The sequence below is a fragment of the Aulonocara stuartgranti genome (assembly GCF_965226115.1).
Source record: "Aulonocara stuartgranti genome assembly, chromosome: 22".
Classification (NCBI taxonomy): domain Eukaryota; kingdom Metazoa; phylum Chordata; class Actinopteri; order Cichliformes; family Cichlidae; genus Aulonocara; species Aulonocara stuartgranti.
This window is the reverse complement of record NC_138957.1, coordinates 17,104,788-17,121,980: the sequence shown is the minus strand read 5'-3', so window position 1 is coordinate 17,121,980 and position 17,193 is coordinate 17,104,788. Positions and strand designations below refer to the sequence as shown.

The 17,193-nt window shown below is 44.3% G+C and overlaps 1 protein-coding gene across 1 annotated transcript in view; it reads right to left on the bottom strand.

Annotated features, from left to right (window-relative positions):
* The window catches only part of cdk6 (cyclin dependent kinase 6), a 41,370-nt gene that overhangs the window by 14,821 nt on the left and 9,356 nt on the right, over positions 1 to 17,193 (bottom strand). The window contains exon 4 of the mRNA XM_082521661.1: positions 13,988 to 14,155. Within this exon, the coding sequence (XP_082377787.1) occupies positions 13,988 to 14,155 (168 nt within the window). The remainder of the gene's footprint in view (positions 1 to 13,987; positions 14,156 to 17,193) is intronic.

Below are 17,193 nucleotides of genomic sequence, written 5' to 3'. Positions count from 1 at the left end.
TGTCTAAAATGCAGTACAGCCCAGACTTAAGTTGGAGAACCTACTGTGTGCATGAGTGGGTTTAGATCACACACAGTTTGACACTATGCATGGAATGCTCAAGCCTGTTGCATCCAACCCCTTGAAAGAAATAAAAAACAACAACTCATCCCTACAATGCTTTGAGACGAGGCCTAAACACACAACCAAATAACTGTTTTCACAGAGATGATTATAACAACATGTGTCTGCTACAAAATGAAAAAAGGACATTCCACACTTGTAATGTTCCCTTTTGCCCCCCCCCCGCAATCTTCTTCCGACCACGTTTGCATTCCTCCTTCCTTAGTCTCGCTTTCTCACCCTTCTTATTCTCTGTTCTGCTTCACAAATACCCTCATTATACACTCCTGCTCTCCTTTTTCTGCACGGGCTACAATAAACACACACAAACTCATGCACGCAGTATAACGAAAAGTCAAAAAAATGGGTCGGTCGTTTTGCATTTTCAATCTGCCTGCGTCCATCTGAAACCCTTCTTCGCCTATGGCACGGAAACAGAAAACCCAGGAGGTGGTCAGATAAAGCCAAATGAGAAAAAAGACAGAGCAAGCTAAGAGCAACACAGCGAGAGAGAGAGATGTAGTGAGTGCACGAGGCTGACTCCAGATTAAAGGACAACATTCTCGGAATTCCTTTCTGCTGAGACCATCGTCCTCAGCCCTGCCTGCTGCTCTTTCCTCCCGGCTCCTCATCAGGGAGGAAATGGCTTCTCCTACCCCCGAGGACCTCCAGACCTCCTAGGTCAGACCTCCAAGCCTGTCCGCCTTGCAACATCCGTTCCAGTGCTGCCAGTGCATGCTGCATGTACGGGGGGGCTTGTATGACAATAAGGTGCATGCACGTGAGCAAGGGTGGGGTTGGAAGTAGGGGCATTTGGTTTGAGCTATGTGTGAGTATTTGCATGCGACTTAGAGAGCACCTGCTTTAGCTTGGATGAGTATGCTTCAGTGCCAAGAACCTTCTTGTGCTAGAGTGTGTAACTGCAAATGCATGCAAGTCATCTGCAGCATGTGTTTGATGTTTAAGGGATAAGTCAGTTTATTACAGCCTGGGCTTTATTTTTCCCAGATTAGTGCATCTTTGTTGTCAGTGATTAGCCCGTGTGTTTACCAGTTAACTGAAGCAACATTTCGAAATGGCAACTTTCCATCGAATCAGAAATATATAACATCTGAGTAACAATTATGAACAATGAACTCTGGGACAGGCCATCACCCCCCACGCCATCACGGTGCCGAAAATTCAATCGAGGTAGCTTTCAAAATAAGGTCAAAGTGACTTTTTGGTAAACAACAGCAACTCTTATCTGAAGTAAATCTACTGCAGAATGGCTTGAAATTGGGTGCGGGGCAATCTCAATCTTAATCCAAAAAGAGATGCGGTGAAATGCCCTCATGGAAGCTGCTCATACCACACGTCACAATATCGCTGAGCTGAAGGATGTCTTTAAAAGTATGTTCCAAAAGTCCAGAATATTGTGCAGGGTCTGCACTTTTGTTAAACACGTGTGAAACCTACGCTCGCCTCTTTGCCAATGTCGTTAGAATCACAAATATTGGCTGCGGTTGCACAAAGTAACAAAATAAGCCATAAACACTATAGCTCGGCTAGAAAAACAGGACCTACACTGTAATAACCAGAGTCAGTCATTCTTTTAGGTGAGCAGAACGTTTTTTTGAACTATTGGAGACCACATGCTTCATTCCTCATCCCATTCTTCTTCAAATCTCCAGACGTCTTCCTGTCAGTCAGCGTGACCTGATGTCATAAGGGGCTGCAGCGCCAGAGGCGAGGAGGCTGATGGCGCTTGGCTCGGGGCCCATGTTTACATTCCCTGTCACTGAGGAAGCCTAGGATGAAAGAGCACCACTGCACAGTGATACACGCCCTCCACACACACACACACACACACACGTAATCGAAAAGAGCAGGATTGTCGAAAGTCGATATTTTCAGTTGCTGAATCAACCGGAATAGAGTGGAGTGCACTTAGGTTTGAGCACATTCCTGAAAACAATCCACAACAAGTTGAAGTCTTCCTAAGAGAACCTCAGAGGAAAACGTATAAAGACTCCGGTGTATGTGGGCTGGCCAACATTTGGGTGAAGCAGAGCGGATGTCATAATAATAAGCATTAAACAGCATTGTGTCTCCAGAGAAACGTCAGCAGTCAGCCATCTTGTAAACACCATTATTTCATTCCTCCTTCACTTTTCCTCTCGCTCCCTTTTTTTTGTTCTGCAAAAAAAAGAAAAAAAATTCACAGCCTCCGATAATCACTCTGCCCAGACCAGGAAAGAAAATAAAGGAGAAAATTTAAAAGAAAAATGAGGTGGGGGGGAGAAAAGGTTCATGGAGACAGAGACGCCTGTGGGATGGACTGAGAGAGCGCGAGAGAACTACAGGGGCACAAAAAAGAAAAGTGCAAGAGCAGCACACAAACTGTATACAGTAAAACGAGGGGCAGTGAGACTGCTGCCAAAGTATGCACAGCGTACAGGAATGCAGCACGGGGCCCTCGGCACACAAAACAAAGACAGCACAGTCAGTGGCTCTCTCTCCCCAGTGCTACCACATCCGCACATCATTAACTGGAAAATTCCTGATATATGCTGTAATCCCCCCCCCTCCTATTCCTCTTGCTGCTGCTGGTACAGACTAGGCTTTAAAATCCAGGTGACTGGTGCATGTGCACATGTGATCCACACGCACCAGTCAGTAGCCTCCTTTTCCGCACCTGCTGGGTTGCCAAGACATCGGCAACAATTAATACAGCAATGTGCAGTAGTACGAAAGTGTGTGTGTGTGTGTGTGTGTGGGGGGGGGGGGGGGGGCGGGAGGGGGGGGATGGGATCTCTAATCATATATGTATGTGTGTGTCAGTGTGTGTGTGTGAAACCCTGCGAGTGTTTGCTTATGTCAAACTGAGGCCAACCCCTTTGCTCCAGCCGGCTGCAGTCAAAGCATAGAGGATGACTTTTCCTTTTTTCCCATGTGGAGCCGTTTGAGGAGATATCTAAACATTCCCACATTCAGTGCTGCACGTGCTCTCCTGCGTGCACTGCGAGGACTTTTTCCCCTCCCTCCCTCGCCCAGCCTGCTTGCCTCTGTCTCTCTCTCTCTCTCATTTCTTGCCTGTCCAGAGCAGAAACACATTGTTTGGCATGAGGACAAATTCACAGACATGACGATCCGCTTCATACTTTGTCATCGCCGAGTTATTTCATTTTCGCCCGAATGTTTCTGAGCTCTGCTGCATTAAACAGTGGCGGTGCACAGCTGATGTCTGACATAGTTGGACGATTGCATCGGCCCCTACAGCATGTTTTGGAAAGAGGCTTTTTTTTTGTTGTTTTTTTTAAACATTGCATTTGGTTTAAGGGGGGGGGGGGGGGGGGGGGGGGGGGCACGACACACCTTATTTGCATGATCATCACTATCTTCTAAGAACATCATGACACTTTTTCCCGCCAACAGATTTTAACTGATATTTGTAGTCAAACGAGCGTGCAGAGGTGGGAGACACTTTCATAGTGAAAATGCAAATGCAGACTGAATACAGTCAGACTGCTCTTGAAAGTCTTGTAGAGTTAAAAGCACGTCTGCCGTTTGAGCATGGGCAGGAAATCTGGTTTCAATTTGTTTAATGTCGTCTGAGATATGGGTGTCTAATTCTGGTACGGGTAGTGGGAGGGCTGCGAGAGGGAACCGGGGGGAAGAAGTGGGAAAACACCTTTGATCAGGTAACAGTTACAGTCCCCTGCATGTCACCAACCAACATTTTACGGGAAGTGGTGGCTGTCAACGTGCAGATTGTTTGAGACGAGTCTATTCAAAATTATGCAAATCAGAAAAGCAGCAATGAGTAAAAAAAAACAAAAAAACAGTGTTTGTATTCAAAACAAGTAAGCCTCAGTTTAGCCAGGACATAAAATTCCCTTCGGCTCCCATGTCTCTCAACACACGGATGTAAGATAAGATCAGAGGCAAGACAAAAAACATTTTCACCACTAATAAGCTTATCTTGTCATTCCCAGTAAATGATGGCTGCGCGCTCCATGTCTTTTCAGTTAAAGCTAGAAAAACACAAGAGTTCAACAGACACCGCTCACATCAAAGTCTGCTGGCATTCCCCTTCAGTTTTCCAAATTCAATTTGAGTGGCAACGACATGCGCGTGACAGACATAAGAGCGGAACGCAATGGGCATCATGGGATCATCCTGTCGAGCCTTGTATGACGATGATTATCAATGTGTGGATGGCAACAATGGAAAGACCCCTATGGTCAGGTTACAGGAAGTTATTTATTGGAAGCTTCACCTAACTTGACCTGCATGAGTCACATGAAGCTGAGGGGATTCCCTTATCTTACCGTTAGGAATTTTCTTAAAAACACTGAGCTGGATTTCTCCTCAAGCTCAAGGTTTAACATGAACTGATATGTTTCATGCATTACGTATATGGTCAATAGGGATTAGCTGACCTTTTCATTAATTAAATAAAACATTCATTAATGCACAGGAGTGAAGAGAGAGAGATGAGTTCCTCAACGTGCATCCATTTCCATCATTCCAGTTATGCAGAGTTGCTGATTTGTTACAGAGCCCTGAGCTGGATAAGCAGGAGAGGATCGATTAATGCTCAGATGTTGGAGGCAGATTTAAAGGACTTTTCTGCTAGAATGGCTTCATTTCCCAGAACTTTAGTGGGAGTGTTAACGAAAAGTGTAAGAGTTTAGTGTAGGAGATGAAGTTATACCAACATCCTGTTGATCCTAAGTGGGCAGAGCAGATGCTGTGGTGTGTTTGAAGGGAAAAAGAGATTCACTCAGATGCATAATCAACAATAACCAGCCCCAAAAATCCACCGTGCATTAGTTATTTCCTAAACATTCAAAATTCATCCACCCACAGCTATTACAAGACACCATAAAGTGTGTTTTCATTGTTACTAGGCTACCTGTTGCCTTTTTTGGTAGTTATTTTAATGGTTAGAGTTCATATCCTGTGAGACTGAAATGGAAAATTCTCCATAATAAAACTCTTGAAATGACAGGAAAAAAAAGATCTCTGCCTTTATTAAAATAGATCAGAGTCTTACTAACATCCAGCAGTTATGGTGCTCTCTACCAAATAATTTACACGTTACAAACTGTGTCTGTCAACTAAAGGCATGCGTGCTCTTGTTTGTGTGCTCCAATGTTTATGGCCTAGTGTTGGTGCTGACATGTGGAAACTGTCTGATGTGCAGACTCTTGTGTGCAGAGAAAGCCTCTTTAAGCTGTATTTGTTCAGAGAAACACTTTGCACGTCTGTTTCAAAACACTGCTGTGACTCATGAAATACATAGTTTGTATTTCATGATATTTTATGTGAATCTGTTGCATGTGCTTTTCGTTGCAACTGCCTCTCGAGATTTATTTATATTTACCTACTTGAAGTTATAACCTTCGCCAAGGAGGTTATGTTTAGCATTTGCATGATTTCCCGTCTGTTAACATAATAGGTCGAAAGGTTTTGAATGAATCCTGATAAAACTTTGTAGCGGGTGTCGAGTGGGGTCATGCTAACAATCCATTAAAATGTGGCCTACATCCAGCGAAGGTCTTCCACGCCAACTTCATGATTTGTTACAAAAATTGGCGAAAAGACTTAGATGTGATGTGTATTGTCAAACTGTAGAAAGTACTGTGCAAAGATCTAAAATATGTCACAACAATTAATACATGTAACATGTGATATTTAAAACGGTTTCTCATGGGCTCTGCAACATGAAGGACGTGATACCGGTATGTGGGGTGTCACATTTGACGTTTCACCTCATTTTTACATTTCACGTCCCTTTCTTTCAAGTTGACCTTAAAATCTGCTATATCTGTAAAGTTATGACAACAGAAAGAGCTAGTTAAACGTACTGCAGCATAATATAAGATCATAAGATCAAGTTATTCATGCCCAGTTACAAATAAATACCAAAGAGACAAAGAGGAGTTGAAAAGGGTGCAGAGAGAGCTGAGGGGACTGATAAGGAATGGGAAGGAGAGCTACAGGCAGAAGATGGAGAACCAGCTTCAACAAAACAACGTTGGTGAAGTCTGGAGAGGCCTCAGAACCATCTCGGGCCACAAACAGCAGAACTCTCTGCCTGGGAGGGATGTGAGATGGGCAAATGAACTGAATCATTTCTTCAACAGATTTGACTCAGCCATGAGGCAGTCTGCAACATCGGCTGCAGACTCACCCACCCCCACTGCTGCTGTTCCACCTCAGACACTTCACACCTCCTCTATTCACCCTGCTCACTCCCCCCCACCCCCAACAACAGCATCCAATACACACTCAACACAAGGCTCCAGCCTGTCTCTCTCAACCACCCAGGTTAGGAGGGAACTGAGGAGGATTAATGGCAAGAAGGCAGCGGGTCCAGATGGCATCAGCTCGAGGGTCGTCAGGTCCTGCGCGGACCAACTGTGTGGGGTGATGGAGCACCTCTTCAACCTGAGCCTGAGGTTGGGAAGAGTCCCACAGCTCTGGAAAACCTCCTGTGTTGTACCAGTGCCAAAGACTTCACGCCCCAAGGACCTCAACAGCTACAGGCCGGTGGCTCTGACATCCCACCTGATGAAGACCCTGGAGCAGTTGGTCCTGGCTCAGCTTCGGCGCCTAATAAGCTCATCACTGGACCCACTTCAGTTTGCCTACCAGCCTGGCATTGGAGCGGATGATGCCGTCATTCACCTCCTACATCGTTCCCTCGCTCACCTGGAGACCGCTGGAAGCACTGTGAGAATCATGTTCTTTGATTTCTCCAGTGCCTTCAACACTATTCTTCCCTCGGTTCTAAAGGACAAGCTGGTGAACTCTGGAGTGGACCATCACCTCACTACCTGGATCCTGGACTACCTCACCGACCGACCACAGTATGTGAGGACTCAGGGCTGTGTGTCGGACAGGGTCGTCTGCAGTACGGGGGCCCCACAGGGAACGGTTCTGGCTCCGTTCCTCTTCACCATCTACACTGCAGACTTCTCCCACAATTCCACCCAGTGCTTCCTGCAGAAGTTCTCTGATGACTCTGCAATAGTCGGCCTCATCACTGATGGGGACGACAAGGAGTACAGAGGTCTGACCCAAGACTTTGTGGACTGGTGCCAGCTGAACTACCTCCAGATCAACGCCAGTAAAACCAAGGAACTGGTGGTAGACTTCCGCAGGCACAAGCATTCTCCACTGCAACCACTGAACATCCAAGGTATGGACATTGAGGCTGTGGACAGCTACAGGTACCTTGGTGTTCATCTGAACAATAGACTGGACTGGACTCATAACTCAGACGCCCTCTACAGGAAAGGGCAGAGCAGGCTGTACCTGCTGCGGAGACTCAGGTCGTTTGGAGTGGAGGGCCCACTCCTGAAGAAATTCTATGACTCTGTGGTGGCTTCTGCTATCTTTTATGGCGTGGTCTGCTGGGGCGGCAGCATCTCTGCTGGGGACAGGAAGAGACTGAACAGGGTGATCCGAAGGGCCAGCTCTGTTCTAGGATGCCCTCTGGACCCAGTGGAGGTGGTGAGTGACAGGAGAACGGCGGCTAAGCTGTCATCCCTGATGGACAACATCTCCCACCCCATGCAGCAGACTGTGACAGCACTGAGCAGCTCCTTCAGTGGGAGACTGCGGCACCCACGGTGTGGGACGGAGAGATTTCGCAGGTCTTTCCTCCCCACTGCTGTCAGACTCCATAATAAAGACTTTAACTGATCAAGCACACACATCCATACATATGCAATAATACTAAGTGCAATAATCCTTTCTGTCATCGTTGTATTTTTACTCAGTTGTATATAGAATTTGTATTTGTATTCTATTTTTATCTTATTGTATATTTATTTTATTTTATTCTACTGTATATAGTATTTTATTTTATTCTATTCTGTACAGTTGTGTACTGTATTTATTCTTATTGTATTCTAATTTTTGCCTCATAACTTTTGCACTGTCCACTTCCTGCTGTGACAAAACAAATTTCCCAAGTGTGGGACTAATAAAGGTTATCTTATCTTATCTTATCAATCATCTACTACCTACTCCTACAAAATGTTTGTGTATTAAAAGTAAATGTGTTATGCCATGTGTTGGCACTCTTTTAGTGCTTTTTGGTGAATTTATTATAGATTCTTCTTTATGTTTTCTGTTCACTCACTGTACTGGTGATGCAAATGATTCCTAGAAGGTTCACTGACACGCGTCACCTGCAGGGTTTAGGACGCTGTCACACTGGAAGCCGGTCAGGCCTTTAAGAACTCGAGTATTCATTTTAGATGTTGAATGAAATGAACGTTGTGCACATTTATGACAGATTCTCTGAGAGTGTATTGCATGTTTGTAACATCTATAAAGTAGAATATAGTATAAATTTCTACTTTTGACAGCTCAACTGAACTCTGAGTGGAATGAATTTTAAGAATGTCACAGTTTTTACATTTACAGCCACTCCCTGTTTAACGTGGTTTCTCTTTTTCTCTAAACCCACTGGCCCGAAGAAGGGCCGACACTGAGAAGTCACAAATTACTGCATCTCTGCAAAGACTATGTGCAAAGTCTTTTAGTTTTACAAATTAAACAACAGTCATCCCAAAGCATTTCATATTCTGAGATAAAGACCCTACCAGTGATTTAAACGTCTTGATGCATTCTCAATCATCCAGGTAAGTAATTCTCCAAAAGTTGATTCTGTTCATCTGGATGTAGCATTTTCCTGCAGCTTTTATAAGACTGGGGAAACCTGCAGTCAGCTGAGACTGAAGAAGTCACTTGGATGACTGACGAAACGTTTCTCCCACGGAAAACGCTACATCCAGATGAACAGAATCAACTTTTGGAGAACCCTACCAGTGTTGTCATCCTGCTAACAAACCCAGCGTTTACTAAGTCCATTAATAATCTCATTACATGTTTTCTGTCACTTTATGCATTTAAGATGCAAGAAAAAGTTGTGCTACTCTGTGAGTTGGTTTGTTTTGTATTAAAATGATGTGACACTTCTTCCCATTTCCAAAAAGATTTTGCTTCAAGTGCTTTGGCAGAAGGAGGATCTTAAAGAGCCCTCTGCACTCTTTCCTGTTATGTCAGATTAACCCATCAGCTTTTCCCATCTGCCTGTCACTCAAGGCAGTACAATGAGGCTGTAGCCAAACTAGGGTCATAAAAAAAACCCATCAACAAAGCAATGGTCCCTCAGGGACTGCCGGGGGGCACCCTAATCTGGACCCCCACACAAACCCTTTGGGTGGTCTCCCTCCCCTCTCCCTCTTTTTACTCTCCACCTCCTTTCTACGAGAAGCCGATTTGGTTGGGTTGGGGGGCAATCACTCATATTCATTCATGCATGCACCCGGACTCCATGACCCATTTTTAATGCACGTGTATTAGCAAGCCACCATGTTGCTATGTGAGGCAGCAAATTCATCACAAAAAGAGAAGTTCAGGCAATGCTGGTAAATCATCAGCAGAAAGTACAGCAGTGCTACTTTCAGTTAGCAACACTGGGGGGGAAAAAAAAAAAAAAAAAAAAAAAAAAAACCCATAAGAGTGAGTGAGGGACTCTTTGACAACTTCATGCAAATGTTCATTTCAGTCATCTTGTCATTCTAGAAGTGCTAAATGAATCACTTTGAAAGTGAGAGAGAACCTCATTCGCTTAAGCAACAGCAGTTCTCTAAAGCCCATCTGTCTACCAGTAACGGTGGCATTAGGTGACTAAATATGTAACTGTTGGTCTGTTGGGCAAAGGGGAAGATCCTCTTAAACACTGTGTGTGTGTTGCATACAGTGTAGATTGTGCGCTTTATTATTAGCAAGAGGAAACAATGAATGGATGAATGGAGATTGTGTATGTGTGCGCGTTTGTTTGTGTGTGTGTTGGGCTGATAGGGGGATTCCAGATGCAGGAACATTCATCTGGAACCGAAGACCCCGTCCTCGCAGCTCCACACCAGCGCGTGCATGTGCTGAGACACACACACACACACCCCATCTCGTTTTGTGGCCCAATCTAACCGAGGAAGGAAATGAGTGCTCGAGTGTGACTGCAAACAGATTAACATGTTATGTGCTGCTCTGTGTGTGTGCGCGAGTAGTTTCGGGGACTTCATAACTGCTGCTCATATGTGAAGGTGAATCCCCTAGCAAGTATTCTTTCCTCGACAAAAATGCCCCCGTCTAGTCATAAAAAAAGAAAAGAAACTATCACACCTACTTGAGACAAATCCTCAGTACAACCACATACACACTAAATATTGTGTAACACTATGCAAATTCTATGGTTAATCATGTCTTCATCTACTATGAATAATCATCAGTCAGGATGATAGATAACTGAGGAAATACTTATCTTAATCTAAAAAACTTACCCTGTATGATAATACTGAGAAATTATATGTTTATGGCGTGGCCTACGATCATTACTCAAACTGAATTTCTTTCCTCTTAAAGACTAACCCAGTTAAAAGCAGCTATCAGGTGTAACCTTTGGAACCGTAACTCATCTGTACTTTCCAATAACTGCTGCCTTAATAATGAAAGTGCAAGTTCACATCAGTGTTTCCAAGACAAACACTTTACCTGCCAATCTGCCCACTTATGTGAATGCCTCCCAGGGTATTTGTTGAGTAATCTTAGCATTTAATTTAATTATTAACTTAAAATTGAACAACAATGCCATCCACAGTGGATCTACCAACAGACACGCCCTCCATTCTTATTTATTAAAGTCGCCACCAACACGTAGCTGACCAGAGCACATTTTATACTCTTCTATTAGGAGCAAGTCCAAGCTCATGTACATGCCTGACATTATTGCCAACAGAGTGTGAAACTGATGACTGAAAATATCACATCTGGACTTTGAGAAGACAACGTACACAAAGGTCACTGGGGCATGCATGCTGGGATGGTCAGCTTACTTGACATTTTTAATGGGTTTGGGGTTTTTCTTGAATCTGGAGATTTGTTTCATTAAACTGCCTTTAAAACCACCAGAAATGGTATTTCTCCATAAAATTGCCTACAGAGCACCAGAAGTTGTTACTGTGCAGTAGATGTAAGCATGTCGGCTTTGGCTGTTACACAGAGAAGAGCACCAATGACAATGCCACAGACGAGCAGAATCAAAGCTTGTCCTCTATCAGCTCAGCTTTCTCGACATTTATGTCACCTGCACCCAGGTGGATTATGGTGGATGCAGAAAAGTACAACACCAGCCTATCCAGGTGCATGCACTTTTTTCTTCTGACATATTTCTGCCAAAAGAAAAAATAAATTAGGTTTTTGCCCCACTCACATGAGCCTTCAACAAGCCTTAACATAAGGTAATGACACTATCCCAATGGACTCAAAAAGTCCAGACACATTAATGATGAAATTTCCTAAAAGGCGGGCAGATCAGAAAAGCTTTGAATAAAAGTTTTTTTTAAAAAGGAAAAAGAAACCCAAAGTACTGAGCTACTGTTGCTGCCTACCTTGATCTTGAAAGTCTCATCTCTCCTCATTTTAAACTCTTCCAAAGACTCTTTTCAGTCCCTCTCTATATATATTATCTGGTCATCAGAGCCCAGAGCTCAGCAGTTAGGCATCAAAGTCCCGACAGCGGGACGGGAGGGGTGTCTGTCTCTCCTTGCCTGTTCCATCCCTGTCTGCGACAGCCACTGAGGGATTCCTGAGGCAGGCCACGGGGCCCCTTGGCTCTCAATTTACACAGAGAAATCCTATCATTTGGCGCTGTTCTGCCGAGCTACCCGTTGATGCCCTGTAAGTGCCCGCTACAACACATTAGACGCTTTTCATCCAACTCTCAGGGGATGGGAGGGAAGTTCAAGGCAGTGTGTCTTGTGTTGGGCTTTGGGGTCAGGAGTGGGATCCACCAAAAAGCCTTGAAGACAACGTCGGCATGAGTTTGAAGTATCCACACACACATTTTATGAAGATCCTACTACAAAGTGCATGTTCGAGGATGGTTGGTACAAATAAATAAAAGACAACACACACACTAAGTGAAACCCTGTAGAAAAGAAAAGAAAAAGGTTTCGAGTCAGTTTTTGAATGTAGTTACAGCTGTAACTGACTTCAGGTCAGCAGGCAGGTTGTTTCCAAACAGCATCACAGTAACTGACAGAACCTCATGAAACTTAGGATCTAATTCTGGAAACAGTTAAAATACCTGCACCTAATGACCTAAGAGGTCTGACTGGGTTATAGGCACTAAACCAGTCAAAGGATTTTAAAGGTAATTCTCTGTTAAACTGGGAACCAATGAAATGCCTTCAGTACTGGAATAATATGTTCAAGTTTGCATGTACATGTAAGGACTGTAGCTGGTGCAGTGAGCTTAAGTCATTCTACTGATGATTCTAATAGTCAGTATTAAATAAATAAAGACTTACAACAGTCTAACCTGCTAGATATGAATGCATGGATCAATTACTCAAAGTCAGTTTGAGAGAAGGATTTTCAATTTTGTTTTTATCAATTTAGGTGGATGTAAACAGTCCTCGTGACTTTATCAACATGACTGAGATGACTGTCCAAAATAATGCCAATGTTTTAACCTGCTGACTGTGTTTGAGAAAAAGTGGTGATAAATATGAACAGATTTTCTCTCCTATTTTTAGAACAACAAATATTTCCATCTCGTTTCTGTTCAATTCAGAAACGTTTCTGACTTCCAGCAAATAATGTCATCAACGGATCTTATTCATTTGTGATCGCTATAGCAGTATAACAGTTCACCTTTCTGTGTTTCGGCGATTTTTTTTTTTTTGTGCAATTTTGAATGCTTTGAGTTTTTTTACACTGTCAATCTCGTGCGAAGTCTCCTGTCCAGTACAGAATACGTTCACCTTGTCAAATTTACATAGATCTTCGATCGCTAACAGTGTTACTCAGAAGTGCTGTACTGTAAGTCTTCTCCCCAACAAACACAACACTGTCGACGAAGCATTTTGCACTGTCAAAGGCACCGAAAGGCAGAGGAAGATGCTAACCATCGCACAAAAAGTTGGACTTCTGGACACAATCAGATAAGTCAAACTTTACTCAACTCATTCTTCTTGCTTCCTCTACTTCTGTACCATTGATTCATTAATGTTGGATTCTCTGGCAGCTGCTCTATTCCCATGTTCTGGACCTGAAAACAGGGTTTGATCTTTGGTTTCATTCTATAATATAATTCTATAATATAATACTATTTTCAGAACGTAACTCCCGCGAAAAACGAGGGAACGCTGTACCAAGCAGGAGCATGTGAAGGTTAAAGAGCGATGGACCAAAGAAGGACCCTTGAGGAACTCCCAATGGAATTTTCATTGTGCAGATCTAAAACTGCTAATTGAAACATGAAAACTTGTATCCATTAGGTATGATGGCAACCAGCTGAGAGCCCGACACGTTAAAACCAATTAAATCGCAAAGCTGTTTAATTAAATCATTACAATCAAGAGCCACAAAGTCAACAATGGCATCAAGCACAACAAAGAAACAGTCTGTGGATCAATGTTGATCTTCAGGTCACTGATGACTTTAATAAAGGCAGTTTCTGTGCTTCTATTGGTTCTGAAACCTGATTCAGTTCAGGTGCTTCAGTTGTTTAGTTAAAAAAAAAAAAAAAATTTAACTATGAAATATTTTGCTTTGAAAGATAAGATCAGAAGTAGGTCTATAATTATTAATTGCCAATAAATCCAGCTATTTTTCTTCAGTAGTAGTGTGATTGCAACTCAAAAGAAGAAGAAAATAAATTTAAAAAACAAAAATCACCATATTTCATGGTGAGAAGTCTTGACGCGCTCATTCAGTCGGGAACCCATGCGCTTACAGTTTTGCGAGTATTTGTTTTGAAGGCCTCCACTGGATGAGACCAACAGCGTTTAAAAATATGACGACCATAACTCACCACTGACGTGAGCGCCATCTGGAAGCTGTAGATGCGAGCTAGACCAAAGTCGGCCAGTTTGATCTGTCCTCCGCTGGTGACCAGGATGTTTTGGGGTTTTAGGTCACGGTGAACCACGCGGTGCGAGTGCAGGAAGTCTAACCCCTGGAGCAGCTGGTACATCATATCCTGTAAAAGAGCCAAAGAGGGAAACAGAGGGGCAGCAAGGACATAAACTTAATATGAAGTTTAAAAATGGATGGTTTAATTATGAGACTAGTACAGCAACGGCACTATTGAACGCATACGGAGCAAAAAGGGCTGAGCGGATGGTCGTGGATGTTGATTACATTTGCAATATGATTACGTCTGACCTGTTGGATCGTCACTTCCGAAACAGTTCGTGCTAACTGTCTACACAAAGTCTAGGCTGCAAAACCTTGCACAGCTACAAAGATTTGAATCCATTTCTCCTTTGCCCTGAGCAACGAAAGGCCAGAGTGACAACAGCCTGCAGTGAAAAGCATTGTGGTACGGAGGGAGTTAACTAGAGGAGGCCTGCGTCTTTTCTCGTCGACTGTGGCAGATGTTTGATAACTGACACACACACACACACACACACACACACGATAGAGGCAGAAAGAGGCCCCTGCTTTGTACAAGCACAGATCTCTGTTACTCAGCAGCTGTCCTGCTAGATTTAATTGGCACTCGCTCGTTTTTTTTTCCCCTCTTTTTTTTCTTTCAATGCCCCAAAGCTGACCTCAGAAAATAGCCATAGGCACCGCATCGCCCACGACACAAAGGGGAAGGTAAACTGGCATGAGCAGGAATGAACAAAGCAAGCTAAGACTTGTTCTTTTCAAATAGGAATACTCTCAAACAGGTGCCACACCTGTAAACAAAAAAACAAGTCATTCCAAGGGATTGTGATCAGGTAGTTTTGGCAAAGGCTGTTTAAGTAAATAAAAGTCGAGGGAGTGGTATTTCAGGTTGAATCCTAAGACCAACTTAAAAGTGTGTGTGCGTGTTTCTTTTTTTAGCCTCGCTTACATGTAGCACACAGCAGAAGAGCTTCAGGCACCTTCTCTGCTGAAAATACTTCATTTGGTTTAGGTGAGATGGGGGCAACACCTGAGTAGACCCATTTGTTCTGGACAATTACCTGGTCCGTGCTCAAGCGGGCATTAAGCAGACTTCGTATAAAGGGAGCTGCAAGTTCAAGTCTGTTTAGCGAAAAGACAGAACGATCCCCACGGTTGTGCTCTTGGATCTCCGATCGGGTACCCTCTAGAAATAGCCAAGGTTTGCGATCCATGTTTGAACACCCCTTTCTACAGCACCCATACTCCCTCCTACTCACAAGACACCCCCCCCCCCCCCCAAAAAAAAACAACCCAAAAAGCACTCCGCCAAGACCTCACAAGTGACATGGACCTGAGCCCGCAGCTCTATTCAGTGGCCGACCAGCTGGTGAGTGAGTCAAAGGGGTCTGCACACTGAAGCAGAAAACATTAGCGAGCAGTGTGGGGCTGGCTGCTGTGCGGGCCACAGAGGAGGAGACAGGGCACCCTGCTCACAATACTGTGCAGATGGGGAGTGATGTGAGTGTGTGTGTTTGTATACACAAACTAACAATGTTCCCCCTGGCTTGGTGCAAGTATGAGCGCATCCATTTCCAAATCCCTGTGTATGTGTGTGTGTGTGTGTGTGTGTGCACCTCGGTCTGTGTGAGGGTGCATCAGTGTGTGGGTGCCCTCTGACCAAGGACAGGCAGGATGTATAAACAGACCTTCCTTTCTACATCTCCATTGAGCCATGACCTCCCGAGGAGGGCAGCAGACAGACAGGACCATAGGACAGAGGCAGGCAGTTGGTTATTTTGTGTCTGTGTGTGTATATACAGGGTGGGGAGGGGGGGGGGGGGCTGACACAATAGCACGGCCCCCCCACCCATCAGTTCCTCTGTGCTTTAAATAGCCATTTCACCATGCTTCCTTTCAACAGCATTTCCTAGTAAATACTAATTATCTCACAAGTGTGACCTTTGGACAAACACATAAACAGTCTTGGCCTCCGCGGCCTGAGTGTCATCTTCTCTGCACTATCAGGTAGAGTCACAGCTGAGTAATGCAAAATATTTCAGCTACGTTCTACATGGTCAATATAACCACTGACAGCGGGCAAACATTAAGTTTATGCATACAAAAATATCGTTTATAACTTCTTAAAAATATAAAGGCCACTTGTGGCACAAAGCGATCCACCTCCCTCAAAGCTGATTCCAGCTGCAGAGAGATAAAAGTGGCTCACACAACTGTCTTCAGCTGGCAACGCTTCAAACTAAAAAGCTCCACAAACAACTTGGCCAGGAGGAAATAAATAAATAAAAATAAAAATAAATAAATAAATCACACAAAAAAAAAAGCAACAGATCTGACCCTGAAAAAAAGAAAAAAGAAAAGAAAAAGAGGTCCAGGGAGGGAGGGAAAAAAAGTAGTCAGCCCATGCAAAAAGCAGTCAAAAACATGGCTTTCTGAGTGCGCCTCCTTTTCTAATGCAAATGTAGCAGAGGCAGCCATATTGTTTATTGTAGCCAGGCACAATATGGGACATCTGCCGGTTAGCGTTAGTGTAATTCCCTCCCCATGCTTCATTAACCTCTCTTCTCCCCCTTCTTCGTGGACCCACAGAATAGAGTTGTGGAAGCTTGGATGATGGTGGCGGAGGAGGGTGGGCGAGCCCCAAGCGGTGGCCCGGCTGACGAGCGCTGAGGTTGGGGCAACCTGGCTGCTTGATGTCCTTCCAGCTCATTTGATTCCTGGAGGAGGGCCCCTTGCATCAATGACCATGTGGTGGGTCTCGAGCCTGAGTGGGTGGTGTTGGGCGGAGGGCTGAAGTGGACAGGCTAGGTCAGGGTGGGGTGCTTCGTGCTGCGGTAAGACCGACTTTGAGAAAAACTATGCCTCTCCTTTCGGAGTTTAGGGCCACTGGTTGAAGGTAAATGTTTTTTCACGGTTAAAGGTGGACACGTTCACACTCAAGGGTAACTGCCATTTAATCAGATGGGCACCGGTGACACACGTCTGGACTGGGATTCAAAATCTGGAGTTGTTTTGGGGGGAGGGGATCCCCTTCGAGTTACTGTGGAGTGTCCACTGTCCCAGCAATAACACGGGATGGTGCCTGGCTGCCTCTGTAGCATTGTCGCTGTCCTTTTGTTCCTT